Source organism: Phoenix dactylifera, chromosome 9 (genome assembly GCF_009389715.1).
Source record: "Phoenix dactylifera cultivar Barhee BC4 chromosome 9, palm_55x_up_171113_PBpolish2nd_filt_p, whole genome shotgun sequence".
NCBI lineage: Eukaryota > Viridiplantae > Streptophyta > Magnoliopsida > Arecales > Arecaceae > Phoenix > Phoenix dactylifera.
The window spans coordinates 7,197,136-7,220,251 of NC_052400.1; the positions used below are offsets into that span (position 1 = coordinate 7,197,136).

At 37.5% G+C, this 23,116-nt stretch overlaps 2 protein-coding genes across 7 annotated transcripts; one reads left to right on the plus strand and one right to left on the minus strand.

The window, feature by feature from the left end:
* The first annotated feature begins 293 nt into the window (after positions 1–293).
* On the plus strand, positions 294–11,015 carry LOC103724265. 3 transcript variants are annotated; one of them, XR_606797.4, is made up of 5 exons: positions 294–443; positions 5,624–5,715; positions 5,930–6,087; positions 10,354–10,553; positions 10,668–11,015. XR_606797.4 is itself a non-coding variant. In XM_008815474.4 (5 exons), exons 3-5 carry the CDS (start codon positions 5,641–5,643, stop codon positions 10,448–10,450), a joined length of 330 nt encoding a protein of 109 aa, XP_008813696.2. In that variant the 5' UTR covers positions 308–443; positions 1,057–1,334; positions 5,624–5,640; the 3' UTR covers positions 10,451–11,015. The 3 variants fall into 3 exon arrangements, 2 of the variants coding, with proteins under 2 accessions (XP_008813695.2, XP_008813696.2); XM_008815474.4 differs by adding an exon at positions 1,057–1,334 and having other exon boundaries at positions 308–443; positions 10,354–11,015; XM_008815473.4 differs by having other exon boundaries at positions 10,354–11,015.
* A 3,088-nt stretch (positions 11,016–14,103) lies between these two features.
* On the minus strand, positions 14,104–21,938 carry LOC103724262 (pentatricopeptide repeat-containing protein At3g26782, mitochondrial). 4 transcript variants are annotated; one of them, XR_003383118.2, is made up of 3 exons: positions 20,830–21,938; positions 18,094–19,281; positions 14,104–14,595 (listed from the first exon to the last, which is right to left on the minus strand). XR_003383118.2 is itself a non-coding variant. In XM_026800428.2 (2 exons), exons 1-2 carry the CDS (start codon positions 21,736–21,738, stop codon positions 18,238–18,240), a joined length of 1,953 nt encoding a protein of 650 aa, XP_026656229.2. In that variant the 5' UTR covers positions 21,739–21,938; the 3' UTR covers positions 17,914–18,237. The 4 variants fall into 4 exon arrangements, 1 of the variants encoding a protein (XP_026656229.2); XR_003383117.2 differs by having other exon boundaries at positions 14,124–14,595; positions 17,901–19,281; positions 20,830–21,904; XR_003383119.2 differs by having other exon boundaries at positions 14,473–14,595; positions 18,083–19,281.
* Positions 21,939–23,116: the final 1,178 nt, after the last annotated feature.

The window sequence follows — 23,116 nt, forward strand, 5'->3', positions numbered from 1 at the left end:
TTAGGATCATTTGAGCTACACTCCCACCTCGGTCCAGATTCGACGATAACGGATTGGCGCTAAAGGAAGGGCACCAGCTCCCAGCAACATTAACATCCATCGAAGGGAGAGATAACCATCCCGAAGTTGTGAAGAACCTGCGGTGCATCGCGTGCTTTGCAATGCCACACTCCAACCTCCCATGGAAAATAGGAATAACCATATTTTATGGTATATTTAGTTCATGAAATCGAATTCAGAATAATAATAATAATAATAATAATAATAATTGGAATGAAAATGGCTGCGTTCGATTAAAGGAAACGGGTGAGGTGCGGATGATTAAAGGAAACTGGGCCGTTCCCAAATCCCCTCCTGTCGTGCGAAACCCTCCACCCTATTTCCTCGCTCTTGGGGGTTCACGGGACCGGCGGTCACCGGCGGACGGCGGAGAACGAGCACAGGTACTTGTTCTTCCAAATTTTTCTTCTTTTCCCCACCTCCCCCTCCCCTTTCACATCGCAACCTCCCCCTTCTCCGCCTCCCCTTCCCCTGATCCCTTCCCATGCCTCCATCTCCTCCTCCGCTTGCTTCCTTTCCCTCCTTCGACTCCCTCAATGAGTTCTCTATGGAGATTATGCTGCCTCCCGTTTTTTTTTTCTTGCTTAATTTGCTTCTGTTGCTATCTGGTCAATGAGATTAGCCTTGTCAATGGAAATCACCAACTGATCAATGTTTTGTGGACAGAAGTGGCTGAATCCTTTGCAAGTATTGAATTCAGTGCCCATATTGTGTTCTTAAAAAAACGTTGTTAGGTTGTTGCTAAGAGATTGTTGGTAGACTTGAACGGCTTATTTCTGGTGTTGATTGTTCCAGATCTAAAGAAACTTAAAGGCGAAAGGCTTCAATTGCTTTTCTTTTCTTCAAGCCATCCTTGCACTGGCTAATTTAATTGAATCTTTCATGTCCTTCCAGCTTTCAATTGTGGTATAATTAATTTAATGATAGTTATTTTCTATTAAAGCAATCCGTCCCCTTAAGTTTTTCCTCAATGAAGAGGAGTTCTCTCTCATTTAGCGTTCGAGGTCAATGGAAGAAGCTCTGGAGGTTATATGCCAAGTTGAGGAAGATTTCACATTATGATCTACAAGGAAATTTGCCACTTCAAACTTCCTCAATGATTTACATGTGCTACTTGTTACTCCCGGAGTTGAAGTAGATTGAAATTGAGCCACTTGGCTCGGGGATGCTTGTTGAGGGGGGGCTCCTCGACCCGAAGATGTAGCAGACTGCCAAGTGAACCCAAAAATGCAATTACTATAAAGGAAGTGTGGATGGCTTTTTGAGAAATTGGGGTGAGTACTTGAAAAGGATTGAAAACTTATAAGAATGAGTGCACCTTTAGATGTCACTTTGCACCTTTTTCATGGCTTTTGAGGGCACTACCAACAAGAATATCTAATGTGGATTTCTTAAAAGCCATGATAGACTCTAATGTTGCAGTATAAGTTTTCTCATATGCCAAGCCCTCTTGGTGATTTTGTCTGGTGCTTTCACTTCAAATTTTGAATCAAGTTCAATTTTGAAAACCTTGTTTTCCTAAGACAATAAAAAGGAAAAATGTTTGAAATTGAAGGAAGATGGAAGAGAAAGGAGAGAAGAATAACAAGAGCGAGCAAAATGTTTAGCTTTGTTACCAAGCATTAGCTTATTGCAATATCTCCTATGAATGATTCTGTGATGCACAAAAGGACTTAAAAATGCTTAACTTGGAGTTCTAAGTTAATTTAGTTGTTTGATATTCAAAATTTGAGAATAGGACAACAATGAAGAACAACTGGGATTCAAGGTTTGATTGATGAGGGAGGATGGTGGGAGTGAGATTATAAAAGATTTAATAACTTAATTTAAGGGTTTGTAAGTATCTTGTAACCAAATTCAGTAATTGAACGTCAAAGCTAATAAATAAATGAAATCAAATCATGTTTCTTGAAACAAATAATTCTGCTGAATTGAAGAGAAAGTGAGAAGAATTATATTTGCATAAATAAATAAAAGAGTAAGCACACCAATATTACAAATCACCAAAGATACATAAAATCAACAAATAACAAGGCATATGACATTAAAAAAGTAATATAGTTTGTTTTTATACTAGGGTAGAGGGTTAGCATTGGTGCAATGGTAAGGCTGCTCCATTGTGACTGAGAGGTAGCGGGTTCGAGACACAAAAACAACTTCTACACACACAGGGGTACGGCTGCATACATCTGATTCTTCCTGGACCTTGCAATGGTAGGAGCCTCATGCACTAGGCCATCCTTTTTTTATAGTAGAGTAACAATAATAATAAATAACTAAAGAAAATAAGGATCAAAGAGAGGAGGATTAGAAGGAAAAAGAATATAGTTGAGTAGAAAAGAAGAGAAGGGAGGAGGATCAGTCAGTCCTGTAATTCTGTAGAGATCCTGCCCTTTCTTCTGTAAGCCTATCCAATGGCAAAGTTTAAAAGTTGCTAAAAATTGGGACCTCTACCCTATCATATCCACTCAAACTTAGACTATGTATGTCCAAGTATCTAATTTAACTGGGATTTAGAGAAAGGAAAATGTGTCAATTAAACCTTGTCACTGTTAATGGAATTATAGTGTGAAGAGTACTCATAAACATTATTCTTTCTTTATTCTAAAGTTGTCCTTAGCACAATAGACTGACATTATGGACTTACAAACATGATAAGATATGAACCATCTTCACAAATGTGACTGCTTGTTGGATCTGGGCTCAGAACACCCTCCTATCATCCTCTTCGAGCAATGGGAAGCCTCCATTAGATAAAAAAACATATTTGAGATGTCTTTTGAGCTGGTTCTTTCCAATGTTTCTGGTCCTTGATCCATATCAATATTTGATCAATATGACATCAATTCTATTGACCAAATTGAATGAAGATGACATTCTTGATCTACACTCCAATTTGATAATTTTGAAGTTATCGTGCCTGGAGAGGGGGTGCAAATGGTCACTTCAATCGAAGTATGTTTGATGTAGATCAAAGGAGGGCAAAAAATGTGGAAGAATCAACTCAATGGAGCATTTAGATTGTCTTTCTAAGCAACAGAAGGCTCTGATTCTTTAATCTGGACAGGGAAGGTGTTTAATACCATACCGAGCAAAGGATTGCTAGTAGGAAGCCAATGGAAGTGAGCGAAGAAAGTTCAAATGTTATTGTGGTTTGAGTTTTAGTGTTTTAGTCTTTTGAAAAGGAATTTTTTAAGAAAAATCATATGATAGTTTATAATTTCAGTGAAAAGTTATCAATTATTTTCTCAATAGCTGCAAATCTTTATGTAGGGGGGGGAAGTATCGGGTTGAAACTTGAAGAGGTTGAGAATTATAAATTAAGCAATATACGCTTATGTACTGTATAAATAAGTAAAAGTCCTATTGAAATTTAGACATTTGAAAATATGTTTTCTGCATTTTAATATATGTATTTAAGCAAAAAAAAATTGATTGATATAAAATCTTGGAAATTAAAAGTTACCACTACTCTTGCTTAGATCCAACGTGCATGCTTGCTCTACTATGCCAATCAAGCAAGTTTTATGCACCATGTGCCATGAGCACTTCCTGATGAAGAATATTTAAAGGAAGTGGGTGGCAATTGGTAAGAAATGCTTCATATGCAACAATCTTTGGATCAATCCTCACCTTTTAATTAATTGACTTTTTATTTAAAGATCTTATCTTTTCCCTATTTCTTTCAATTGTCATGATAAAAATCAAAGCCTTTTTCATGGGAGAACAACAAAAAGCCAGCCAATTTTCTTTTGGCATAGATACTTTGACATAGTGCTAAGACATCATTTAATAAAATGGTAAATATTATCTTGAAAATGGCATGGTCGCCAAGAAGCTTAAAATTCAAAAAGGAAACAATTAGTATATTATCAAACAAAAAGAAATGCATGAAGCTAATGAGGCTCGAAGCGGACCATCTTTTCTTTTTCTTCTTTTTCTTTTTCCTTTTATTTTTTGAAACTTTTCGAGAAAAATGGTTGGAATGCTACAATCTGGGTACAAACTTGGGACCTACCCCAGCAGGATGGGGGTGCCAACCATGGTTTGCTATGCCAACTTGTATCACTCGGTGCTGAATATACCATACTATATTGTACCAATAAAGTACCAGTATAGTATCTAGATTTGATATTGGCACTAGGGCTAAACCAGCATGTATCGGGCAGAACATACCGGTTCTATCCACTTTCATGTTGTACTAACGCATACCATCTGATTTCAAGTGGTACAATGGCTGGGCATGAGAAAAGAATCTTCCGATCTTGTGTCAATATGGGGATGTATTGTACCATAGTGGGTGTGGAATGCTGTACTAGGCATACCATACTATATGCACCAGTAAGTACCAATACCAATACAGTGAATCTTGGTGACAATCCCCTTGTCTGGAAGAGGAACTTTTGGTACTTCTTTTTAAACAACACCATTCCCAGTTAGCATTATTCGGGTGAGACAACCTGCATTCAAAGTTATTTGGTTTGACTAGCCGGAATCATAGTCTTGAATCACAGACTAAATAGACTGGAATGTGAGGAAGAGAAGAAGGATCCACTTCATTGTAAAGTTAGGTGGAATTGATATGATTAGAAGAGCCAACCAATGGAGGGTTCTTTTGGGGGATGCAGGAAAATTTTGTTTGGGTTTTGGTTCTTTATATTATGCAAAATGATATGCTTAGAAGAGGAAAACAATGCAGATTTCTAGGAGGAAAATATTGTTTAGGTTTCAATTATGGGATATTACAAATAAAAAGATGTTGCACAAGCCACCTCATCTGGTTCTAGATGCTTAGGTGGGTATTCTATGTAACTGAATTTTCTTCTATTTTGCTTGATATCTTTTCACCATCCATACATCTATATGTGTGCATGCATGCATTCATAGATCCGTTGTTTCATTTATTGGCTAAGGTTTTTTGGAACTGCCATAACTATCAAAGATGTGCCGGAAAACAGGAAAAAAGTCCAAGTCAAGTACCTTGATGTCTTTAGGGAAAAATGGTTGTCTAGAATGTATCCCCTTCAAAACATTAGAGCTTAGAGCTCGGGTGGATTCATACTAGTTTAAGATCTTTCTTGCCTAGGGTTTAGTTTAGATGAAAAGCCAGTGTGAGGAAAATGAATCTTCTGTTTCTAAACCGGACAGCCTCAAAGATGGATTGGCTATCAAGTATCGATGATATGAAAGGATATGATATGGCAAGCATGTCATCTTCTTTGAGCATACTATAGAAAACCACAAAACATGTTTATCCATAGGGCTGGGGCATAAAATGTTGACAATCTGCTACTGCAGCTTTTGTTTATGCATATATATTCATTTGTTTATATCAAAAGATTAAATAAGGTAATTTATTTATGTGAATACACTGATGACAAAATTTTCCAAATTTTTTATGCATGAACACCAAGGGATGCATAGTTATGATCTGTTTAAAAGGTCACTGATTTTACCTGAATCATTCCCCCCTTGTTTTAATTATATCTGTAATACATTCTTATTTGATTCTTTTAAAGGAGAGTGCAATTTCAGTGTATATGATGTTGGATTGCTTTTCCAGTTTATTGTAGAACTATAATGGAAAGGCCCGGCTCAAATGATATATCATCTGCAAAAGCTGTGTTGCTGGGAGCTTTAGCATCTGGTGTTAATGTGTGTAAAATTTCTAAACCCTGATCAGCCATATCTTTTTAAATACTTTCATTCCAAACCATTGTCAGTGGCTTTAGTTCCTTATATATATATATATATATATATATATATATATATATATATATATATATATATATATATATATATATATATATATATATATAAACTGTTAGACTGTGAAGATATCTGATCTTCATTCTCTGTTGATTTCCAGGGTCCCACATGGCTTGCACTCAAAATTATATTTTTGCTGCTCGGAGTCTGTCTTACTGCCTTGCTTTCGCTAGCGTATTCATCAAGCGACTTCATTATTGCTGGCCATGTTCTTTTGCTTGTAATCATAGGTTCAATGCTTTTCATACTGCTGAATGGGTAATTATCACTCCCTTTTATATGTGAACTAGAATCTGGCATGTCCAATGCACATGTTATTTTATTTTTTTTAAAAATAAGAAAATACAAATAAATAATCAATATTAAAAAAGGACTGGAATCTTTGATCTTATGGTTAACATCCAATTGGAGAGAGGAGAAACATGTAGACAAAACGTGGGATAGGGTGAGGTGGGGCGAGGAAATGTTGGGGATAGAAAAAGTGGGGTAGGGAAACATGGAAGTAAGATGTCTTATGCATGGGGAGTTGGCATTGCATAGTAGAATAAATAGGCAAATTGGTGTCTAAAACTTGCCTTATATTTTAAATTCTTTTGGGTTATCAACCAAGATGATTTTGAGAATGCTACATATATTCATATTGTATGCTGAGTTTTTCAAAAATGTGGGATGTTTTACCATACCTAATAGTTATGAGAAATAATGCAATATAACAACAATGCTTTTGAGTAGTATCATTTCAATTTGCATTTGTGATGCTTCATTAAGGAGAAAAATTTGACTACGAGATTGTTGATGGTGTTTAAAATGACAACATAATTAAAATACTTCTTAACATCATAGTTTGGGAAAATAAAAGAAAATTCCTAAGTGAATAAGCAAAACTGGTGCATAAAACCTGCCTTATATTTTAAGTTATTTTGTGTTATAACATTTGCTGTATTGTGTTATAACCTGCCTAAAACCTTCTTAACATCATTGTTGAGCATTGCTGTATATATTTTCATGGACACTGTTTTTTTTAAAAAAATGGGATATTCTATTATACCTAAAAGTTGTGAGAAATGAACAGCATAGTATACCGGTAGTATCATTTCAGTTTGCGTTTATGATGCTTCGTTCAAGAGAATTTTGACCAGGAATCATAAGTTATGGTGATGTTTAAAATGATAAAACAATTAAAACACTTTTCTTGACCTCATATTTTGAGAAAATAAGAGGAATCATAAGTGATTAAGCGGACATGTTTAAAACCTGCCCTGTATTTGAAATTCTTTGTCCGTTATCTACCAATATGGTTTTGGGCAATGCTGCATATATTCACATGGACACTGAGTTTTTTAAAACACTTGGGATGTTGGGATATTTTGCTATACCTAGAAGTTGTGATAAACTAAAAGTGCAGTATAGCAACAAACTTTTGAGTAGCATCATTTTAGTTTGCATCTTGATGCTTTGTTGAATAGAAAATTTTGAGTGGGAGAATGATGGGGATGTATAAAATGATAGAACAACTAAAAAGCTTCGTAACCTCATATTTCAAGGACCAAAGAGAATTCCTAACCATAAAGAGAGCGGGAGCTAAGATTAATAACTAGAGGAACTAACTGGTAGGTTGAACTAATTGGTAGGTTATAAGCACACACACAAATACATACACACGTACGTACGCACGTTCATATGGACGTACCTACATATGTACGCACGTTCATATGGACGTACCTACATATGTACGCACGTTCATTTGGACATACCTACATACCTACCTACCTACCTACCTATCTACCTACCTATTGGTCGAACTTCAAAACTTCAAATCAGAATTGGTCAGTCTTGACTTGGATGATGGGGTCCCATATTCCGATCAGACTTCAAATCAGAATTGGTCAGTCCTGACTTGGGATGATTGGGTTCCACATTGATGATTCGAGTCATTGGATGTAATCAATTACATCTAACCTACTTACACAGAAAATTGTGATTGGAGATCCCTAGCCTATGCATCAAGTGGTCAAAAAAACATATATTGTTTCTTGTTATCTAAATTGTCCAATTTTTGACTACTAGATATATGTCTAAAGGTCTACAAATTACATGATTTTTAGTGCATAAGCAATTTACTCCCTACCTATTGGCCAGACTTCAAATCAGAAGTGGTTAGTCTTGACTTGGATGATAGGGTCCCATTTTGATGATTCGAGTCATTAGATGTGATCAACTCCAACTAAACTACTTACACGCAAAAATTATGTGATTGGACTTCAAATTAGAATTGGTCAGTCTTGACTTGGATGATGGGGCCCCACATTAATGATTCGAGCCATTGGATGTGATCAACGATATATAAACTACTTACACACACAAAAAAATATGTGATTGGAGATCTCTAGCCTATGCATCGAGTGGTCAAAAAACATGTATGGCTTCTTGTTATTTAAATTATCCAATTTTTGACCACTAGATGCATGTCTAGAAGTCTCCAAATTATATGATTTTTAGTGTGTAAGCAATTTAGAGGTAGCAGATTACACCCAACTAAGCATCGATGTGGGACCGCCATCGTCTAATCAGGACCTAATGGGATCTGAGTCGAAATCCAGTTGACCGGATTCTAGTGCACCGATATATATGTATATGCATATAAGTGTATTTTTGATAGCAGGACACTAGTAGGAACCCACATGAGAACATTCTCTCTAATTTTATCTGTTTCAGAGAGTTCTATGAAGGTCATAGCATGGAAAAGATATATTGAGTTGAGGTGGCATGTTATTCCTCTTGTGCTTTTACCTGGTTGTTTACCTCTTCCCATTTGGTTTTTTTCAGTAGTCACAACAATGCATTTTATAGTGAAACCATTCACCTGCATAATTATGTTTTGTGAGATCTTTCATTTATATTCCAATAATGCTTAATCTTCCCAGTTGCTGGCCCTTAGACAAAGAGCCATTAGTTTTTGCTCATTTCATTTGTTGAAGCTGAGGCTGCAGTCAGGTTAATGGGCTCCCTTTCCAATGGGGAAATTGTTATCTTTAATAAAAATGGTTGCTTACTTAGATATAAATGATAATAGGAAAAAGAATCAGAAGATAAATTAATAATCATTATAATTGGTGCCTTAGCTGAATAGATGCTTAAAAAATTATTTAGGTTTGCATCTATCATGCAGTGGTGGCTAAGGCAAGTGTGGAAGAAATATTAGCTCAGTTCTTTGTATTCCATATTCCAGAATAAAAAATTTACAGCTAAATTGTGATAATTTGTAAGATAATATTACACATTGATGCCTGCAATTTAGGTTAATTATAATGGTCTATCTTTTGTATACCTTCTTATGTTTTGTGTTCTGAAAGCATGTGCATATTAGTTGTTATTTTTAAGTAGTGGTGTTAAGATTTACCATATCATCCTCAATCTACTTCAATTAACCTGATCCAACTCGAGGTTGCAGAATTTTCATGACCATACAGTGCATGAACAAAAAGGTGCTTGAGGCTATGATTGAATATCTTGTCTGTGTCATGCAGAATGATCAGAGAAAACATAGTGTACTGTTCATGACTTCTGTTTTCTGAAGCTTCTAGATTCATACACATGTATCTCTCCCTTAAAATCGGCAAAGTTTTACTTTAAATTGAGTAATTTTGCATTTAATAATTCTAACTCAGCTGTGCAGAATCTTTTGCACTTTAGCAACTATATCGAAGCATCCGATCTCTCTCTCTCACTCACTCACTCGCTTGCTCGCTCTATTCGTTTTTCTTTTTTTTCCGTGTCCTGACAAATCAGCCAATAATCTGCTTTTGGTGACAACATTCTTGCAGCCTGTGTGTACTAAGATCTGCATGTTAGATGCATATGACTTCACTTTCCTGTTACGAAGTGCTATAATTTTTGTTAACTTTGCTAAGTAATTGACATGGAGCTAGTCTGTGTTAGGATGTCTGCAAAGTAATGATAATCTTTGTATCCTTACTTAAATAGATGGACCATCAACTAATCTTTTGCTGAATAAAGGCTTGAAGTACATTGTGGATCGACAGACCTGTAGTTAAATTATGGAATTTACAAGATATAGAATGATTATGGTAACTGGTGTTGGATGCCTCATATTTCAGCTTTTCTGAAAGCAAAGTGTATGAACTTTCTATTCGTTGGCTGAAGAGATATGCCAATCATTAGCTTTTACTTGAACCTCCTTGTACTCACTGCATCTCGGATTATATAATTACAATTTGCATTCTTCACTCTGTTCAGTAATGCTGTTACGTCCTCATCAGAGGCCAGGTTTTCTGCTTCATATTTATGCAAACCTTCGTCCGCTGGAAGAATCTAAATCATGTAACTGGCATCCACTTGTTTAATTGGAGATTAAAACCTTTTCTTTCCTTTGCCACTGGATCACATGGATAAAACGATGTGCTTTCCAAATCCGAATTCTGAATTGGCTAAACTTATGCAATAAATAAAAACTTTACAATGTTTCCTTAATCCTTACCTTTAACGATCTTTCTTTTTTGGCAGCTTTCTTGCACAGACTGGTCTGGTATCAGTTGAACAACAGATGAAGGAGATGGGTATGCTAAATAATGAAGGGAATGAGAAAGACAAAAGAAACTAACAGAGTAGGGCATCGTTATCGGAAAGAAGACATGATTACATTTTTTGACCCTTAGACAGATAGCTACAATTGATGAATACTGTCCAAGAGAGCCCAAGCACAGGTATGGACAGCATGTTTACATTATTGTGAAGCTAAACAAATTCAAAGACCCTTACTTTAATCACCTTTGGCTACCTTCTCCTTCGGCTTGCTCTTTTTGGTCTTCATGAAGCAGAAGCATGAGCAACATGGGCACTGAAACAAGAACTTCATTGCTTTGTTACAACTTGTCAGACGTACCAATTACAGATTTATATTCCAATGGAGTAGCCTCCTCCTTCCCCCACCCTGCTTTTTTAAAACTGCATATAGGGATTCCTTTCCTGTCACTTTAATAAAGAGGATGCCGCTCTAGGCAGGCATTGCCATAATTAAAAGTCGTCTATTCTTCTATTCTGCAGTTTTGTGGGTCTTGTTGACCACTTGGAAAAGTATATTCCTTGTTATTATTATTATACTTTTTTTTTAAAAAAAAGGTAAGATTTCTTGATGGCAAGCAAAGAAGGAAGAAATTTGATGCGCCTTTTATGTACCTAAATATTTTAGTGTAGAAGTGGCTATTAGTTCCTCCATACTGAAGGTATTAGACCACTTCTTTTTTTCTCCTCTAATGCAGAACTAAATGCAGCTTTATCGTTGAACATGGCATGTTTGAAAAGGTTATATCTTTCATGTGAAAGAATGATTGATCTTTTTACCATGTTCATCTGGCTTCCTAGATACCTAAACCACTATTGCACAATCGAGTAGTGGATTCTTGTAAAGGAAGAAGAATTTCGTGTAAAGAAAGATGAATTCTTCTTTAGTGCGAACGATACAACCTCCGTCCTATTTAAAAAAAGTAACTACTGTATGCAATGCAAGACAAAACTGATTAGAATTTCATTTCAAGGGTGACATTAACCTCAATGGTTCTCCAGAGATCAAATGATAGGTTTTTAAGTAATTGAAGTCACTGATTTCCCATGGATGCTAACCAAGGTGAGAAATAGGTTCCTTTGGGACTATGGTTACCACCATAACCGTGGTTAAGACACCGAGATTGACCTTTTTTTCTAATGATATGGACTGGTGTTGATGTGATAAATATTTTATTCAAACTTTTGTTTCTTCCTACTGTTGGCATGGTTGGATTACAATAAGGGGAGGCTAGAGTGGGAAAAAAAGGACTAGAAGATGAAACGGGACTGGTGGGGTGTGTCAAGATGCGCCTTCTTGTGCTGGGAGAGACCATGTGACACGATCCACTGATGTCTCACATAAACCTCGCAAAGGACACGACAGCCAACAATTGTTGGCCATCCTAAACACCGATAAAGGTGAGCAATCCACGCATTTGGGTGGCTTCTAATGTGTACCCCTTTTGTGGTGGCCTAGATTCCTCCATCCCCTACTTCTAGGGCTACAAGTTGGTGTGTTTGATTGCATTTCTATAGATGGAGTTCAATGCATTGGGTTCGGATTCTTTATGGTGCACATTTTGCATTGTAGAGTTGGGCAACTTTTGATGGCTGCTATATCAGCTAATTATAGAAATGAATGGCTATCAAATAGGATGCGGCAGATGATGTTGTGCTATGTGGCACATGCGATGCATGGCTTTTAGATGTTTGAGAGCCATCCGTCTTTATGATCAAATAATGTAGCAGCTTTCACAGCTTTTGGATATTTGGGAGCTGTCCGTCTTTATGATCAAATGATGTAGCAGCTTAGGGTCTCAATTTCAATTTATTTACCCATGACTGGGGTGTGGGATACACAAAAAAAGTCAGTCCAGGTTGGTAGAAAATTGTCCTTCTACCACCAGAATGCACTTGTGATACAAATCCCGAACTTTTTTTATCCTAAAGTGCACTGTAGTGCCCACCCACTTTTTCCCGGATGCTACGATCAACATACTGCGCTATCTTTCTACTAAGTAGACTTTTTAATTATAGGCCAACTCCAGCAAAACCGAAAAAAAAATCTAGGCTTATCAATTTTTGCTCTTGGAGCCCCCATCTATGATTCAAAAGAATATTTTATCAATTAAATAAAGCTCCTGTTTTCACTTTTAACATTTTGTTCTTCCATCTTATGTTTCAACTGCTAAAAAATTGAGAATGTCAATGAAATCTAAAAGCAAGCTTTTAGAAATCAGTATGCACTTTTTTTTAAACATCTTTGATGCATACATTAATATGTTCTTTTTTTTCTGCCTACCTTTCATTAGAGGAAGGCAAGGATGCTTTGAACTTTGTCCCTGGCATGCATGTCATATATATTAAATGTTTATATTTTAAAAGTTAGTAGTTGTACATATAGCCCTTGGCTCCGTACTTTCTGATTCCCATGCAGTCGAGCAAGTAAGTACCATTTTGAATATGTGTACACACACACACACCAACAGTATAGTTATTAGCACATAAACTTACATGACGTGTTCCATTTTGATTCTTTGAATTTAAGTGAGCACTTGATAGTTTAACGTCGCAAACTTCTAGGCCCTATGTAGACAAATCCTATAGGATCTGTAACCTAATAGGATGCCTGGGGAAGAAAGGCAGAGAGCATGAGCATGGGAGAAATAGAAGAAAGAAGTGGGGTTGTCGTGCTTGCTCAATCCTCGTGAGGAAGAAAACTTTTCGAGCTCATTTTTTTCATCCATAGATCATTTTTTTTCATTCCTAGGGCATCAGGCAGGCATGATCCTGCAGTCTCTCCTCCTTGCTCTTCTTCTCTATTTTAGGGCTTTTCCAGGCATGCCCTAAAAGTCTCCAAAACCTGATCCAGTTTTAGAATTGGTTTGAGTTGTAAGTTATATTGATTCTTTAGGGTCATCTAAAAATCATCACCAGCCTCTCCTTTCCTATCCAACTACATCCCTTCTCTCCACCCCATTGTTGTAACCAACAGTCAAAACATCTACGGAATATTTAGATGCTTGAATAAATACACTAATTAACCCTAACATATGCAATGTCCTATAATTGAATGATTATTTAGATGAATATTTTCCCTATGCATTAGAGTGGCATTTTCATCATATAAAATAAAATTTATTTTCAAAAGAAATAAGATATATTTTCCTCCACAAGAGGGTGAGGGAGGGTTCAGAGGAAAAAAAAAATATTTAACGATCCGGTCTTCCCAGCCTAAAGTCCCTGCTTGTGGGCCTGTTAGTCTGCATTAGATCTTTGTTTTTTATCCTACAAGATTAGGCTGGAAAAATGTTTGGTTGATATGGACCATGCCCAAATAGACTGTTCAATCCACAGATTCAACCCAATCCTTGTGGGTTACCCAAATAAATCCTCAATCAGAAAAACACAGCTTGTCCCAAAATGGCAGTTTCAGTTGGTTGGGCCAATTGACTCAATCTGCCTTCAGCTTTCCAGAGCACCGAGTATTCTAAACAATAATAATCAATGCAAGCACTAGCAATCAGCAGCAAAAACATACGCTGTCTCCAAAGGATGACATCCTCTAATTGTAGTTTGGTGGGAATGGAAATAAGAAATGAGCACCATGATGGCAACTCGGGATTGCTTGTGCTGCTCCACATGATCAGAGATCTATATTCTTACTCTTGTTTGCTGATTGATTCTCTCATTTAGACAAAGGAACAATGGAGTAAACTGCAATATCAAGATTAAAAGAACAGAGTAAGCAATTTAGGTGGTTTGAAAAGATAATCACCACAATGGGCTGAAGATCATCCACTAGTACAGTAGCATTTTCTAGCTTGATTAATAAGTAATAATGAGACAAGCCTTCCCCAAATGATGACAAAAAAGAAAGATATTTAAAATTTAATTACAATTGATAATTGACAAGAAAGAATAATCTAAATGGGAAGGCCAAAAAAATTTTGACACCAACATAGCCAGTACATCACTTTCATGTCAAAGTTGATACATGTTTGAAACACCCTATCAACTTATACAGCAAAAAAGCTATATGCTTAATGCTTCCAACATCTACTCCCCAACTGGACTCCAGAAATCATTTGAAGAGTCCGCATGGAGTTGAAAGATGTCCTGAATAATGCACTGAAATTCTGAGACAGCTCCCAATTTGTTGCACCTGGAGGAAAGCCAGTCCGAGACACCAATGTCATTGACCTGAATGTGGTAGAAAATTGGTAAGAAAATACAGCAGGCACCAAATGGAAGGTATAGAAGCAGAGTTTTAAAAAGGAGGTGAATTTGCATTTAGCACTAGGAAATGTTAATTTGTTATTTAGAGCTTGAATTGCACAGAGTGGAATAACTTCTACACAAGCAGATCACTTTTCTGCAAAAGAAAAACAATGCATGATGTCTAAGAATGATGAGTTATCTGAAGCAAAAAAGATTTATTAGTTTTTGTTATGTGAATCGATAACAACAGAAAAACGATACAATAAGTACCCATCCAAACACAATGCAATTAAAAAAGATAGGAAAAGAGACAATTCATCTACCTGAAAGAAGTTGCAATTGCTAGTGAAATAGACATGGTGAGAAATTTTAAAACAAAATGCATCAATGATATGATTGGAGAGAAAGACCATAGACACATTGTAGAATTGTGAGCACTTCCAAAATTGTTTCCTTAAGACATCTACAGAGAGGAATTAATTCCACCCGTCTGGGTGACAAATCTAGAGGCTATAATGATTCCCACAACAGAAACTAGGATTTGCAGAGAATTGACAACAACTCAACAAGGTTTTAGGTGATATAAGTGAGAATGGCAAATTAGATATATGTGAAACTTCCCAGTAAAACTTCAAGCTTACATGAAATAGTAGTTGAACAGATGATACCAAACATATGAAGGACCTATTTGGATGCCCCAACAAGATATCCACTAGATATATCATACCAGGTGGAGGCAGGGAAGAGGTTAGCTGGAGTGATAGCCATGGGAGAGTTTTTCCTGTTACAGAAACTGTCATCTGGTCTTCTAGTGATAAGATAAATCAATGTTTTATCGGATCCTCTTATCTCCGAAAACCAAGGACTAATCTTCTCCACTTCCACGTATTTTCTTCTCAGCATCCACTCGCACTTGTTTCCATCAGAATTTTCACTGGAGTGCATGGTTATCCATGTACAACCAAAGCAGATACCCAAATAGAGTCTGTCTATTGCATGAATCAACTTAAGCTCATGATGAAAGGATAGAAAATTTAACCCAGCTGTCATTCAAAAAAATTGTTGAACAGATTTCAAGTGAAGATGAAGTTCCTAAGCAATGATTTATTGATCCTGGGAAAGAAAAAATGGAGTACCAGAGAAAATATTTAGCACCCAACAAAAAAAAGTAGTATTTTGATTATATATCCCAATAATGATAAAGACATGTATAGAGTGCAGTGACAGATAAGTACTAGTATGATATGACTATGACGGTCTTACAGCGCTTACAAATATGTTATCATCTTATATTGGACTTCTTATGGATACATTATCTTTTAATGTTCAGGAGGGGTCCCTAGCTGCATGTTATAACATATGACACAGCTGATGAGAATAAGAAAAGCCACCCATCACAGAATATGGTTCAAGAGGACAACAGCGTATATGTATTTTCAACTCGACTCAAATGCACGGATTGCAACTGTAGTTGGACATATGCATGGACCTGATGAAATTGGAATTGGAGATAATTAAATTCGGCGCAGTGCACGGAGCTTCCATCACTAGGGGGTCTAGAGAGGGTCAAATATACATACCCTTAGTCCCATATGTAGAAAGGCTGTTTCTATGTTTCATAACCCGGGACACCCAAAGGATTGTTTTCTTATCATCACATCGTTGCAAAATACTATAGAAATTCAAAGAGAATTTATTGGACAAAAGGGGAATGGTAACATAAAATGACCATGGAAAAGACAGATATTCAGAGTAATTGTGCAGCAAACTGGAAAGGTTGAGGTTAAAAAATTAATAAATTGGAAGGAGGATTGAGTGTGGCATCAATCAGGGGCTGTGCTTTTGTCATCACTTTGTATTTTGGGGAAGGGAGCATTAGTATAGTACAATTTAATTAATGCTAACAATAATTTTTTTCTTTATAGACATACACGTTCTCTTTTTTACTTTTCTTCTTGTATAACTTTTTCGATGTTTTTTAAATAATTTCAAACAGGTGGTGCTACCCCTTAGACTTATTAATCTAAAATTAATTGGAATGATGCTATCAAGTTTTAATACTAGTCATCCAACTTGAACCTAGATCAGGCTAAACCCCTATTCAATCAGATCCACATATACCTACCTCTCTATTGATAATAATTTGCGAAGAAATAATTGTCATATGACTACTAACCCCTAAATAGAAGCATATCCTAGGAAGATCTTTTTAAGAAGTAGAAGCACCATCAAAATCAGATCTGGCTGCACTTTGGGGTTTATATGTCAAAATTATGATTTTCACCTTCTTAATTTAAAATTTTTAGTTGGTTAACACAAAAGGTTGAAAAGTCAAATAAAACATGAACTTGGAGGATTCTACTCATAGTAACAATTTTATTCCATGATTTTAGAGCTTCATGAAAAATTAATTGCACAACAAAACACCATGATGTAGGACAACCAATAACTGATGTCACACAAATATGATAAATCCCATATTTTATAATCATATTTTGCCATTTCTGAAAACATGTAAAACCATGAAATATCAGAGATTCTATTCACTCCAAAAGCACCATAAGGAACTTGCTCCTAACCTGACCAAACCAAATCTTAGATTACTAGAAACAAGGCTCTTCCACATCATCATCCCTAACTGTTAACTTCAAAATTACTATTATAAAATAAAGAAGCTTTCTACATAGTATGAAGACACCACAAAGGAACAGCAGAAAGCAAGGCAATAGATAAAACATATGATATGAAAATAAATCAAATGAACACTGCTGAAAGAATTGATCTAGATATCAACCCATCAAAATAGGGATAATGGACTGGCTAAAGATCCTAAAATAAAATCCACCTTTAAGAGAAATATTTTTGCTCCAAAAAGATAATGACCAGCGACCTAAAAAGAAACTAAGAACAAGAAATACTAAGAAAACATTTGAAGAAAAAATTAATTAACATAGCCACTTGTTAGTCTACTAGGCTCTTAGCTTGTCACTAGACGTAGGCAACATAAGGTATCAAAAGAAACACTACTTTGGACTTAAATTTTCTTCTCAAGCTCAATTCTCTTTAAGCGGTGAAAAAGTTTAATAAGAAAGTTGGCAATCATTACTCTGAGTATAAGGCATGGACAGAAATATCAAACACTAGGTAGCTTGAAAAAACTGATTATATTCTAAAAAGGTTGTGATTATTATCCGGCATAGGTTTCAGGAAACATAATATTTATGTTTCAATTATTAAAAAAAATACAGTAAACTTAACATTGGAGCAAGGCAGGAGAAAAATTAAACCTGCAAGCTTGAATTGACCATGATAACCTTCTCTCTATTAATATTTATAAATGTCACACATCATCTGGGCCCCGGGCTTCTACTTTAGAAGCCAAAGAATTAAACATGTAAAAATCCCATTCTCAAAAAACTATGGAAGGAATTAAGTTAATGCTTCTGTTAGCACTATTAAGAATGCTCACTGGAAAAAAACCTGATCTCCTTAAAAATAGGATCTTAATTGTAAGGTGTAAACTTCTTTTCCTGAAAGTTTCTGTGTAGCACCCCCCTGATTATATTTATTTCCTGGCAGCAGTACATGGGAGTTGCAGTCTTAATATCTTCCCATCATATACAATCACCAATAATCACCACAGGAACAGAAGCCATTCTTGAAATGATGAAAACGATGGGAATCTCTGACAATAATCTCCCGATCCACAAGCTTGGCAATCAACTTGATTGCTTGGTGGCAGTCCCCACACACCCTGAGGTTCTTAATGACCTGGATTGTTGTTCCTGGAGCTGTGTTAATGATTGCAAAAGCCACAGCAAGCTTCTCACTATGAACACGTAATACTGATTCTTTCTCTTCTTGTTCTACATCATGGAGAACAGATCCTGTATCTGGGACATAGCCAGCTTCCTGCATCCTAACAGTTAGCTTTTCCAAATAATTATAGATCTCCCTATGCTGGGGATGTTTCTTGTCCCCAACTAAGAATACATGAGTCCTACCCTTGAGCTCTACTAAACTGTACCCTGGTGGCTTTACCAGTCCTCTGTTCTTCATTAAAACCCTCATCTTCTCCACATTGTCCCACCTTCCAGCATCTGCATATATATTTGAAAGCAACACATAGTATCCACAGTTCTTTGGATCCAGTTCGAACAATTTCTTTGCAGAAATCTCTCCTAGCTCAACATTTTTATGAATCCTACATGCGCTGAGAAGAGCTCCCCAGACCACAAAATCAGGTTTGATTGTCATTTCCTTAATCAAACCATAGGCCTCATCGAGACAACCAGCACGACCAAGGAGATCCACGATACATCCATAATGCTCCATCCCTGGGTCAATACCAAATTCTTTCTTCATGGCATGAAACCAATGACGGCCTTCATCCACAAGCCCCGCATGGCTGCAGGCTGCTAGGACAGATACAAAGGTGATATGATTTGGCTTCACTCCAGATCTCCTCATCTCAGAGAAAACCTCAAGAGCTTCTCGGCCATGGCCATGCATGCCATAACCTGCTACCATGGCAGACCATGAGAGGATATTCCTTTTCTTCATACGGTTAAAGGCTTTCCTTGCCGTCTCTACTCTTCCACACTTGCAATACATGTCAACTACTGATGTTCCAACATACACATCTTCCTCCAAACCAATCCTTACCACCTGAGAAAAGCTCCAGTTGTAGAAAAATTAGATTTCCCAAGCAGTACATTTACAATGTCAGGAAATCTATAAGAAGTACAACAATACTGCATCACAAAAATATTGAAAACATTCAATGTAAGTGTTTAGATCTGCCTAAAGAGTAGTGGATACTTTATAGTATAAGCATAAGACAGATATGACCCAGCAACTACATGAGATGGTTAGACCATGTAAGTACTATACCCTGGAGTGGTTATTAAATTCAAGCCAGAAGCCAGGGTAAAAAAGAGGGAAACACCAGAGAAAAGTTGGATAAACTTAATAAGAAGGAGTACACAATCTACTTATCATTTTAAAGGACTTGGCTTTGGACAATGACCAATGTCAGATTAGAATCCATAAAGCCAACCTCCAAAATAGAATGATAGACATGTTGTTAAGATTTCAAATTGATATAGGATTATGCCTTGTACTTAATTATGTTTACTAAATCTATCTCAACATTTCAACATTATATATTGTGAAAGGACCATCTCTAAAACCATGATAAATAATTAGAAGGTGCAATCAGAGCTATTTAAGACAAATGATGATGCATCAACCAGCTAAGATACTTTTTGACAAAAATTTAAACAATGCCAGGAAATACAAAGGCAAATCACATTATATGTTGGGCTTGTTGAAAGGTACACCTATCTCCAGGAAGGGTAACTTTTGAACCCAGAGATTAAGAGTCTCTTACAACAAGGGCTGCAAATATATCAGGTTAGAGCAAGATTCTTCATAACTCAGCAGTGCCACATATTATTTTAGGCTTTGTGTTTGGAATTTCAGCCAAGGGATAACTCACTTTTTTTCACTAAATTAGTCATCTTATCCAAACTGAAAACAGTGTGAAGCTTGCCTACCTCCAAACACATCATGTAGATTCATTCACGTTGACTCCAATGAGTCTAGCTTCAATACCATCCATCTGACTCATTCACTAATACAATTCTGCTTCTACTGACAGAGCAAATTTTGTTCCTCTAATGAATTTGCACTTCCTTGCCATATCATGCTTTTCTTATTCATTCATTCAAGCTTTTTAACTTCTCACTTATATCCCCATGTTTTGCTCACAAGGATGGATAATGTCATAGCTTTTACGTAATCATGAATCAAACATGCAGCCCTTGTGATACCAAAAACTTATCAAACTAAAAGAGAAAACCAGAACATTCCAACTTTCATACTAACAGAACACAATTCATTCAGTAACATAAATAAGCTCTATATGCAAAGCATGAACAAATTTTCTTTCTTTTCAGAATTGCTCTATATAATCCTTGACATGTATTCTCTCTCTAAAATTTTCCTCTTCCCAGTTATCTCTTCATGTTTGTTTATAAATATTAATATTTTATAGAAAAGTTTCTTGTGAATTGAACGAACATCACAGTCACATCAAAATCTATTGAAACTAAAGAACCAGATCTGTTCAATTGGCAAAAGATGAACCCAAATTCAGAAGAAGCAAACCTATAAACCAGATAAAAAGTTTGGACTAAAAGTCATCAGCATTACCTGATTGTGAATGCACTTCCCAATCTGCAGTACCCCAGCATGCGCACAAGCAAATAACACTGCTGAGAGCGTAACTGCATTATACCTAACACCCCCACCACTCAACATCTTACAGTACAACTCCAGTGCTTCTGCTGACAGCCCATCCTGAGCATACAAAGCAATCATAGAATTCCATGACACCACGTCCCTCTCAGCCATTCCATCAAACATCTTCCGGCCCATCCCCAAATCACCACCTTTTGCATAGGCGTCCACCAAAGTATTCCCCACCCCGACATCCATCTCGAGCCCGACCTTCACTGCAAGCCCATGAACCCCTCCCGTGGCCTTCCTATCCAAAACACGGGAGCAGGCTGAGAGCGCCGCCACCGCCGCCACAGTGTCCAAGCTTAAAGCTCCCTCCTTTGCCAAGAATTCTTTGAATAGAGAAAATGCCTCGCGGGCGGCGCCGTTCCAGACGGAGCCGGCGATCATGGCAGTCCAGAGGACGGCGTTACGGTGGGGGGTCTCGTCGAAGGCGCGGCGGGCGTCGACAGGCTCGCGGCACTTGGAGTACATGTCGACGAGCGCGGAAGCGACGAAGAGGTCAGGGTGGAGGCCCAGGCGGAAGGCGAGGAGGTGGAGCTGGCGGCCGGAGCGGAGGGAGGATAGGGCAGCAGCAGCCTTGAGAGCGCAGGGGAAGGAGGAGCAGTCGGGGCGGAGGCGGAGGCGGCGCATGGAGGCGAAGGCGGCGAGGGCTTCGGCGGAGTCGCCGGAACGGGCGAGGTCGGCGATGGCGGCGTTCCATGAGGCGACGGAGGAGGACTCGACGACGCGGGCGAAGTGGGCGGCAAGGCTGGTCGAGGAGGTGGAGAAAGTTTTGGAGAGAGAGAGAGTACGAATGAGATTGGCGGGTGGAAACCTCATTCCATTTGATTTGGTTTTCAGAGGGCGCCTCACTCTCCTTTTAGCCGATCCAGCTTTCTTAGACGCGGACCCGGCAACCCATAAGGACCTCGGCGCGCAGGAAAAAAAAAAAAGAAAAAAAAAAAGAAGAAAAAAGAGAAGATGAAGGAGGAGGAAAGAAGTGGAGTTAGATGGCGTGCTTCTTATAGATATAATGTAGGCTTTGCGTTAACATAATTTTGCCAAAATAAATACTTATTTTCATTTTAATATACAAATAATATTTTTATTTTCTTATTAGTGACTTATATTAGATTTTATTGGAACATTGCATCATTGCTCTCGTATAAGAGCATGCTTATATGTGCATGATTTGGAGTACGTGTCCATTTGTTTCCTGTTTTTCTTAAGTAACATGTGTGCATTTGTTACGATATTCACGCGTTCATGTTTATAATTTGCGTATCTATTTGATGGTATGATAAGAGGGTCTACAATAAAGATCGAAAAAGAATACCTCGGCTTCGGCCTCTCGTCCCCGAGAGATCTTTAACTGCCTTTGGGAAGGCAGTGTTGAGTCGACCCCGTTTCTACTGTCCAAGAGATGGTGCAGAGATATCCCCACCCATTTAGACTTTAGAGTCATCTCCATTGGCAACAGAGGTCCAACTTTGAAAAAAAGATAGCTTGTCTTGCCGTTTCTCTCGCCGATCTAGCTTCAAACCTAAAAAGTCTGTCGTTTCTTTCGTTCCATATGTTCCAACAGCCGATTGCGATTAGGCTCTCGATTGCGGGGGTCAGCTTCTTGCCCAAATTTTTTCGCCTCCATGCATTCCACAAGTCTTGATACTGTAATGGAGGGGGTCAAACCTTGAGATTCTGAAGGAGGAGACCCCAAAGCTTTGAGCATAATGCTCCCAAGCATTCGATGATCAGTCGTTGCGCTGTGATTACTGCATAACGGGCAGGGGTTGGTCACCCTTAATTCTTTCTTTGCCAAGTCTCACCAGTAAGGATTTTATTATGATAGCAAGTCCAGTTAAAAATTTTGATCTTCGGGATCGGAAGCTTCCAGATTATTCTGCCGAAATATGAAATTACACTTCCGCATCAAAAATAAATAAATAAATAACACTGCCTTACTGAAGAAAAAATAACCACCTAGCCACCTGAAGATAAATTTCGGTGTCAATTTTTTCGAGGACGGAAGCAGAAGAGGAGTGGACTTTGTGATTCGAGACCACGAATCCAGGTTAGTAGTAGCTGGCAGTCGGCACAGCTTCGATGAGTCGGTAATTGGAGTAGAATTAAGAGCTGCATGGGAAGGCATCGCGCATGCTAGGCATTAGGTGCAGATAGTATCTGTAGGGAAAACTCTTCCTCACTTGGTGAGATCACA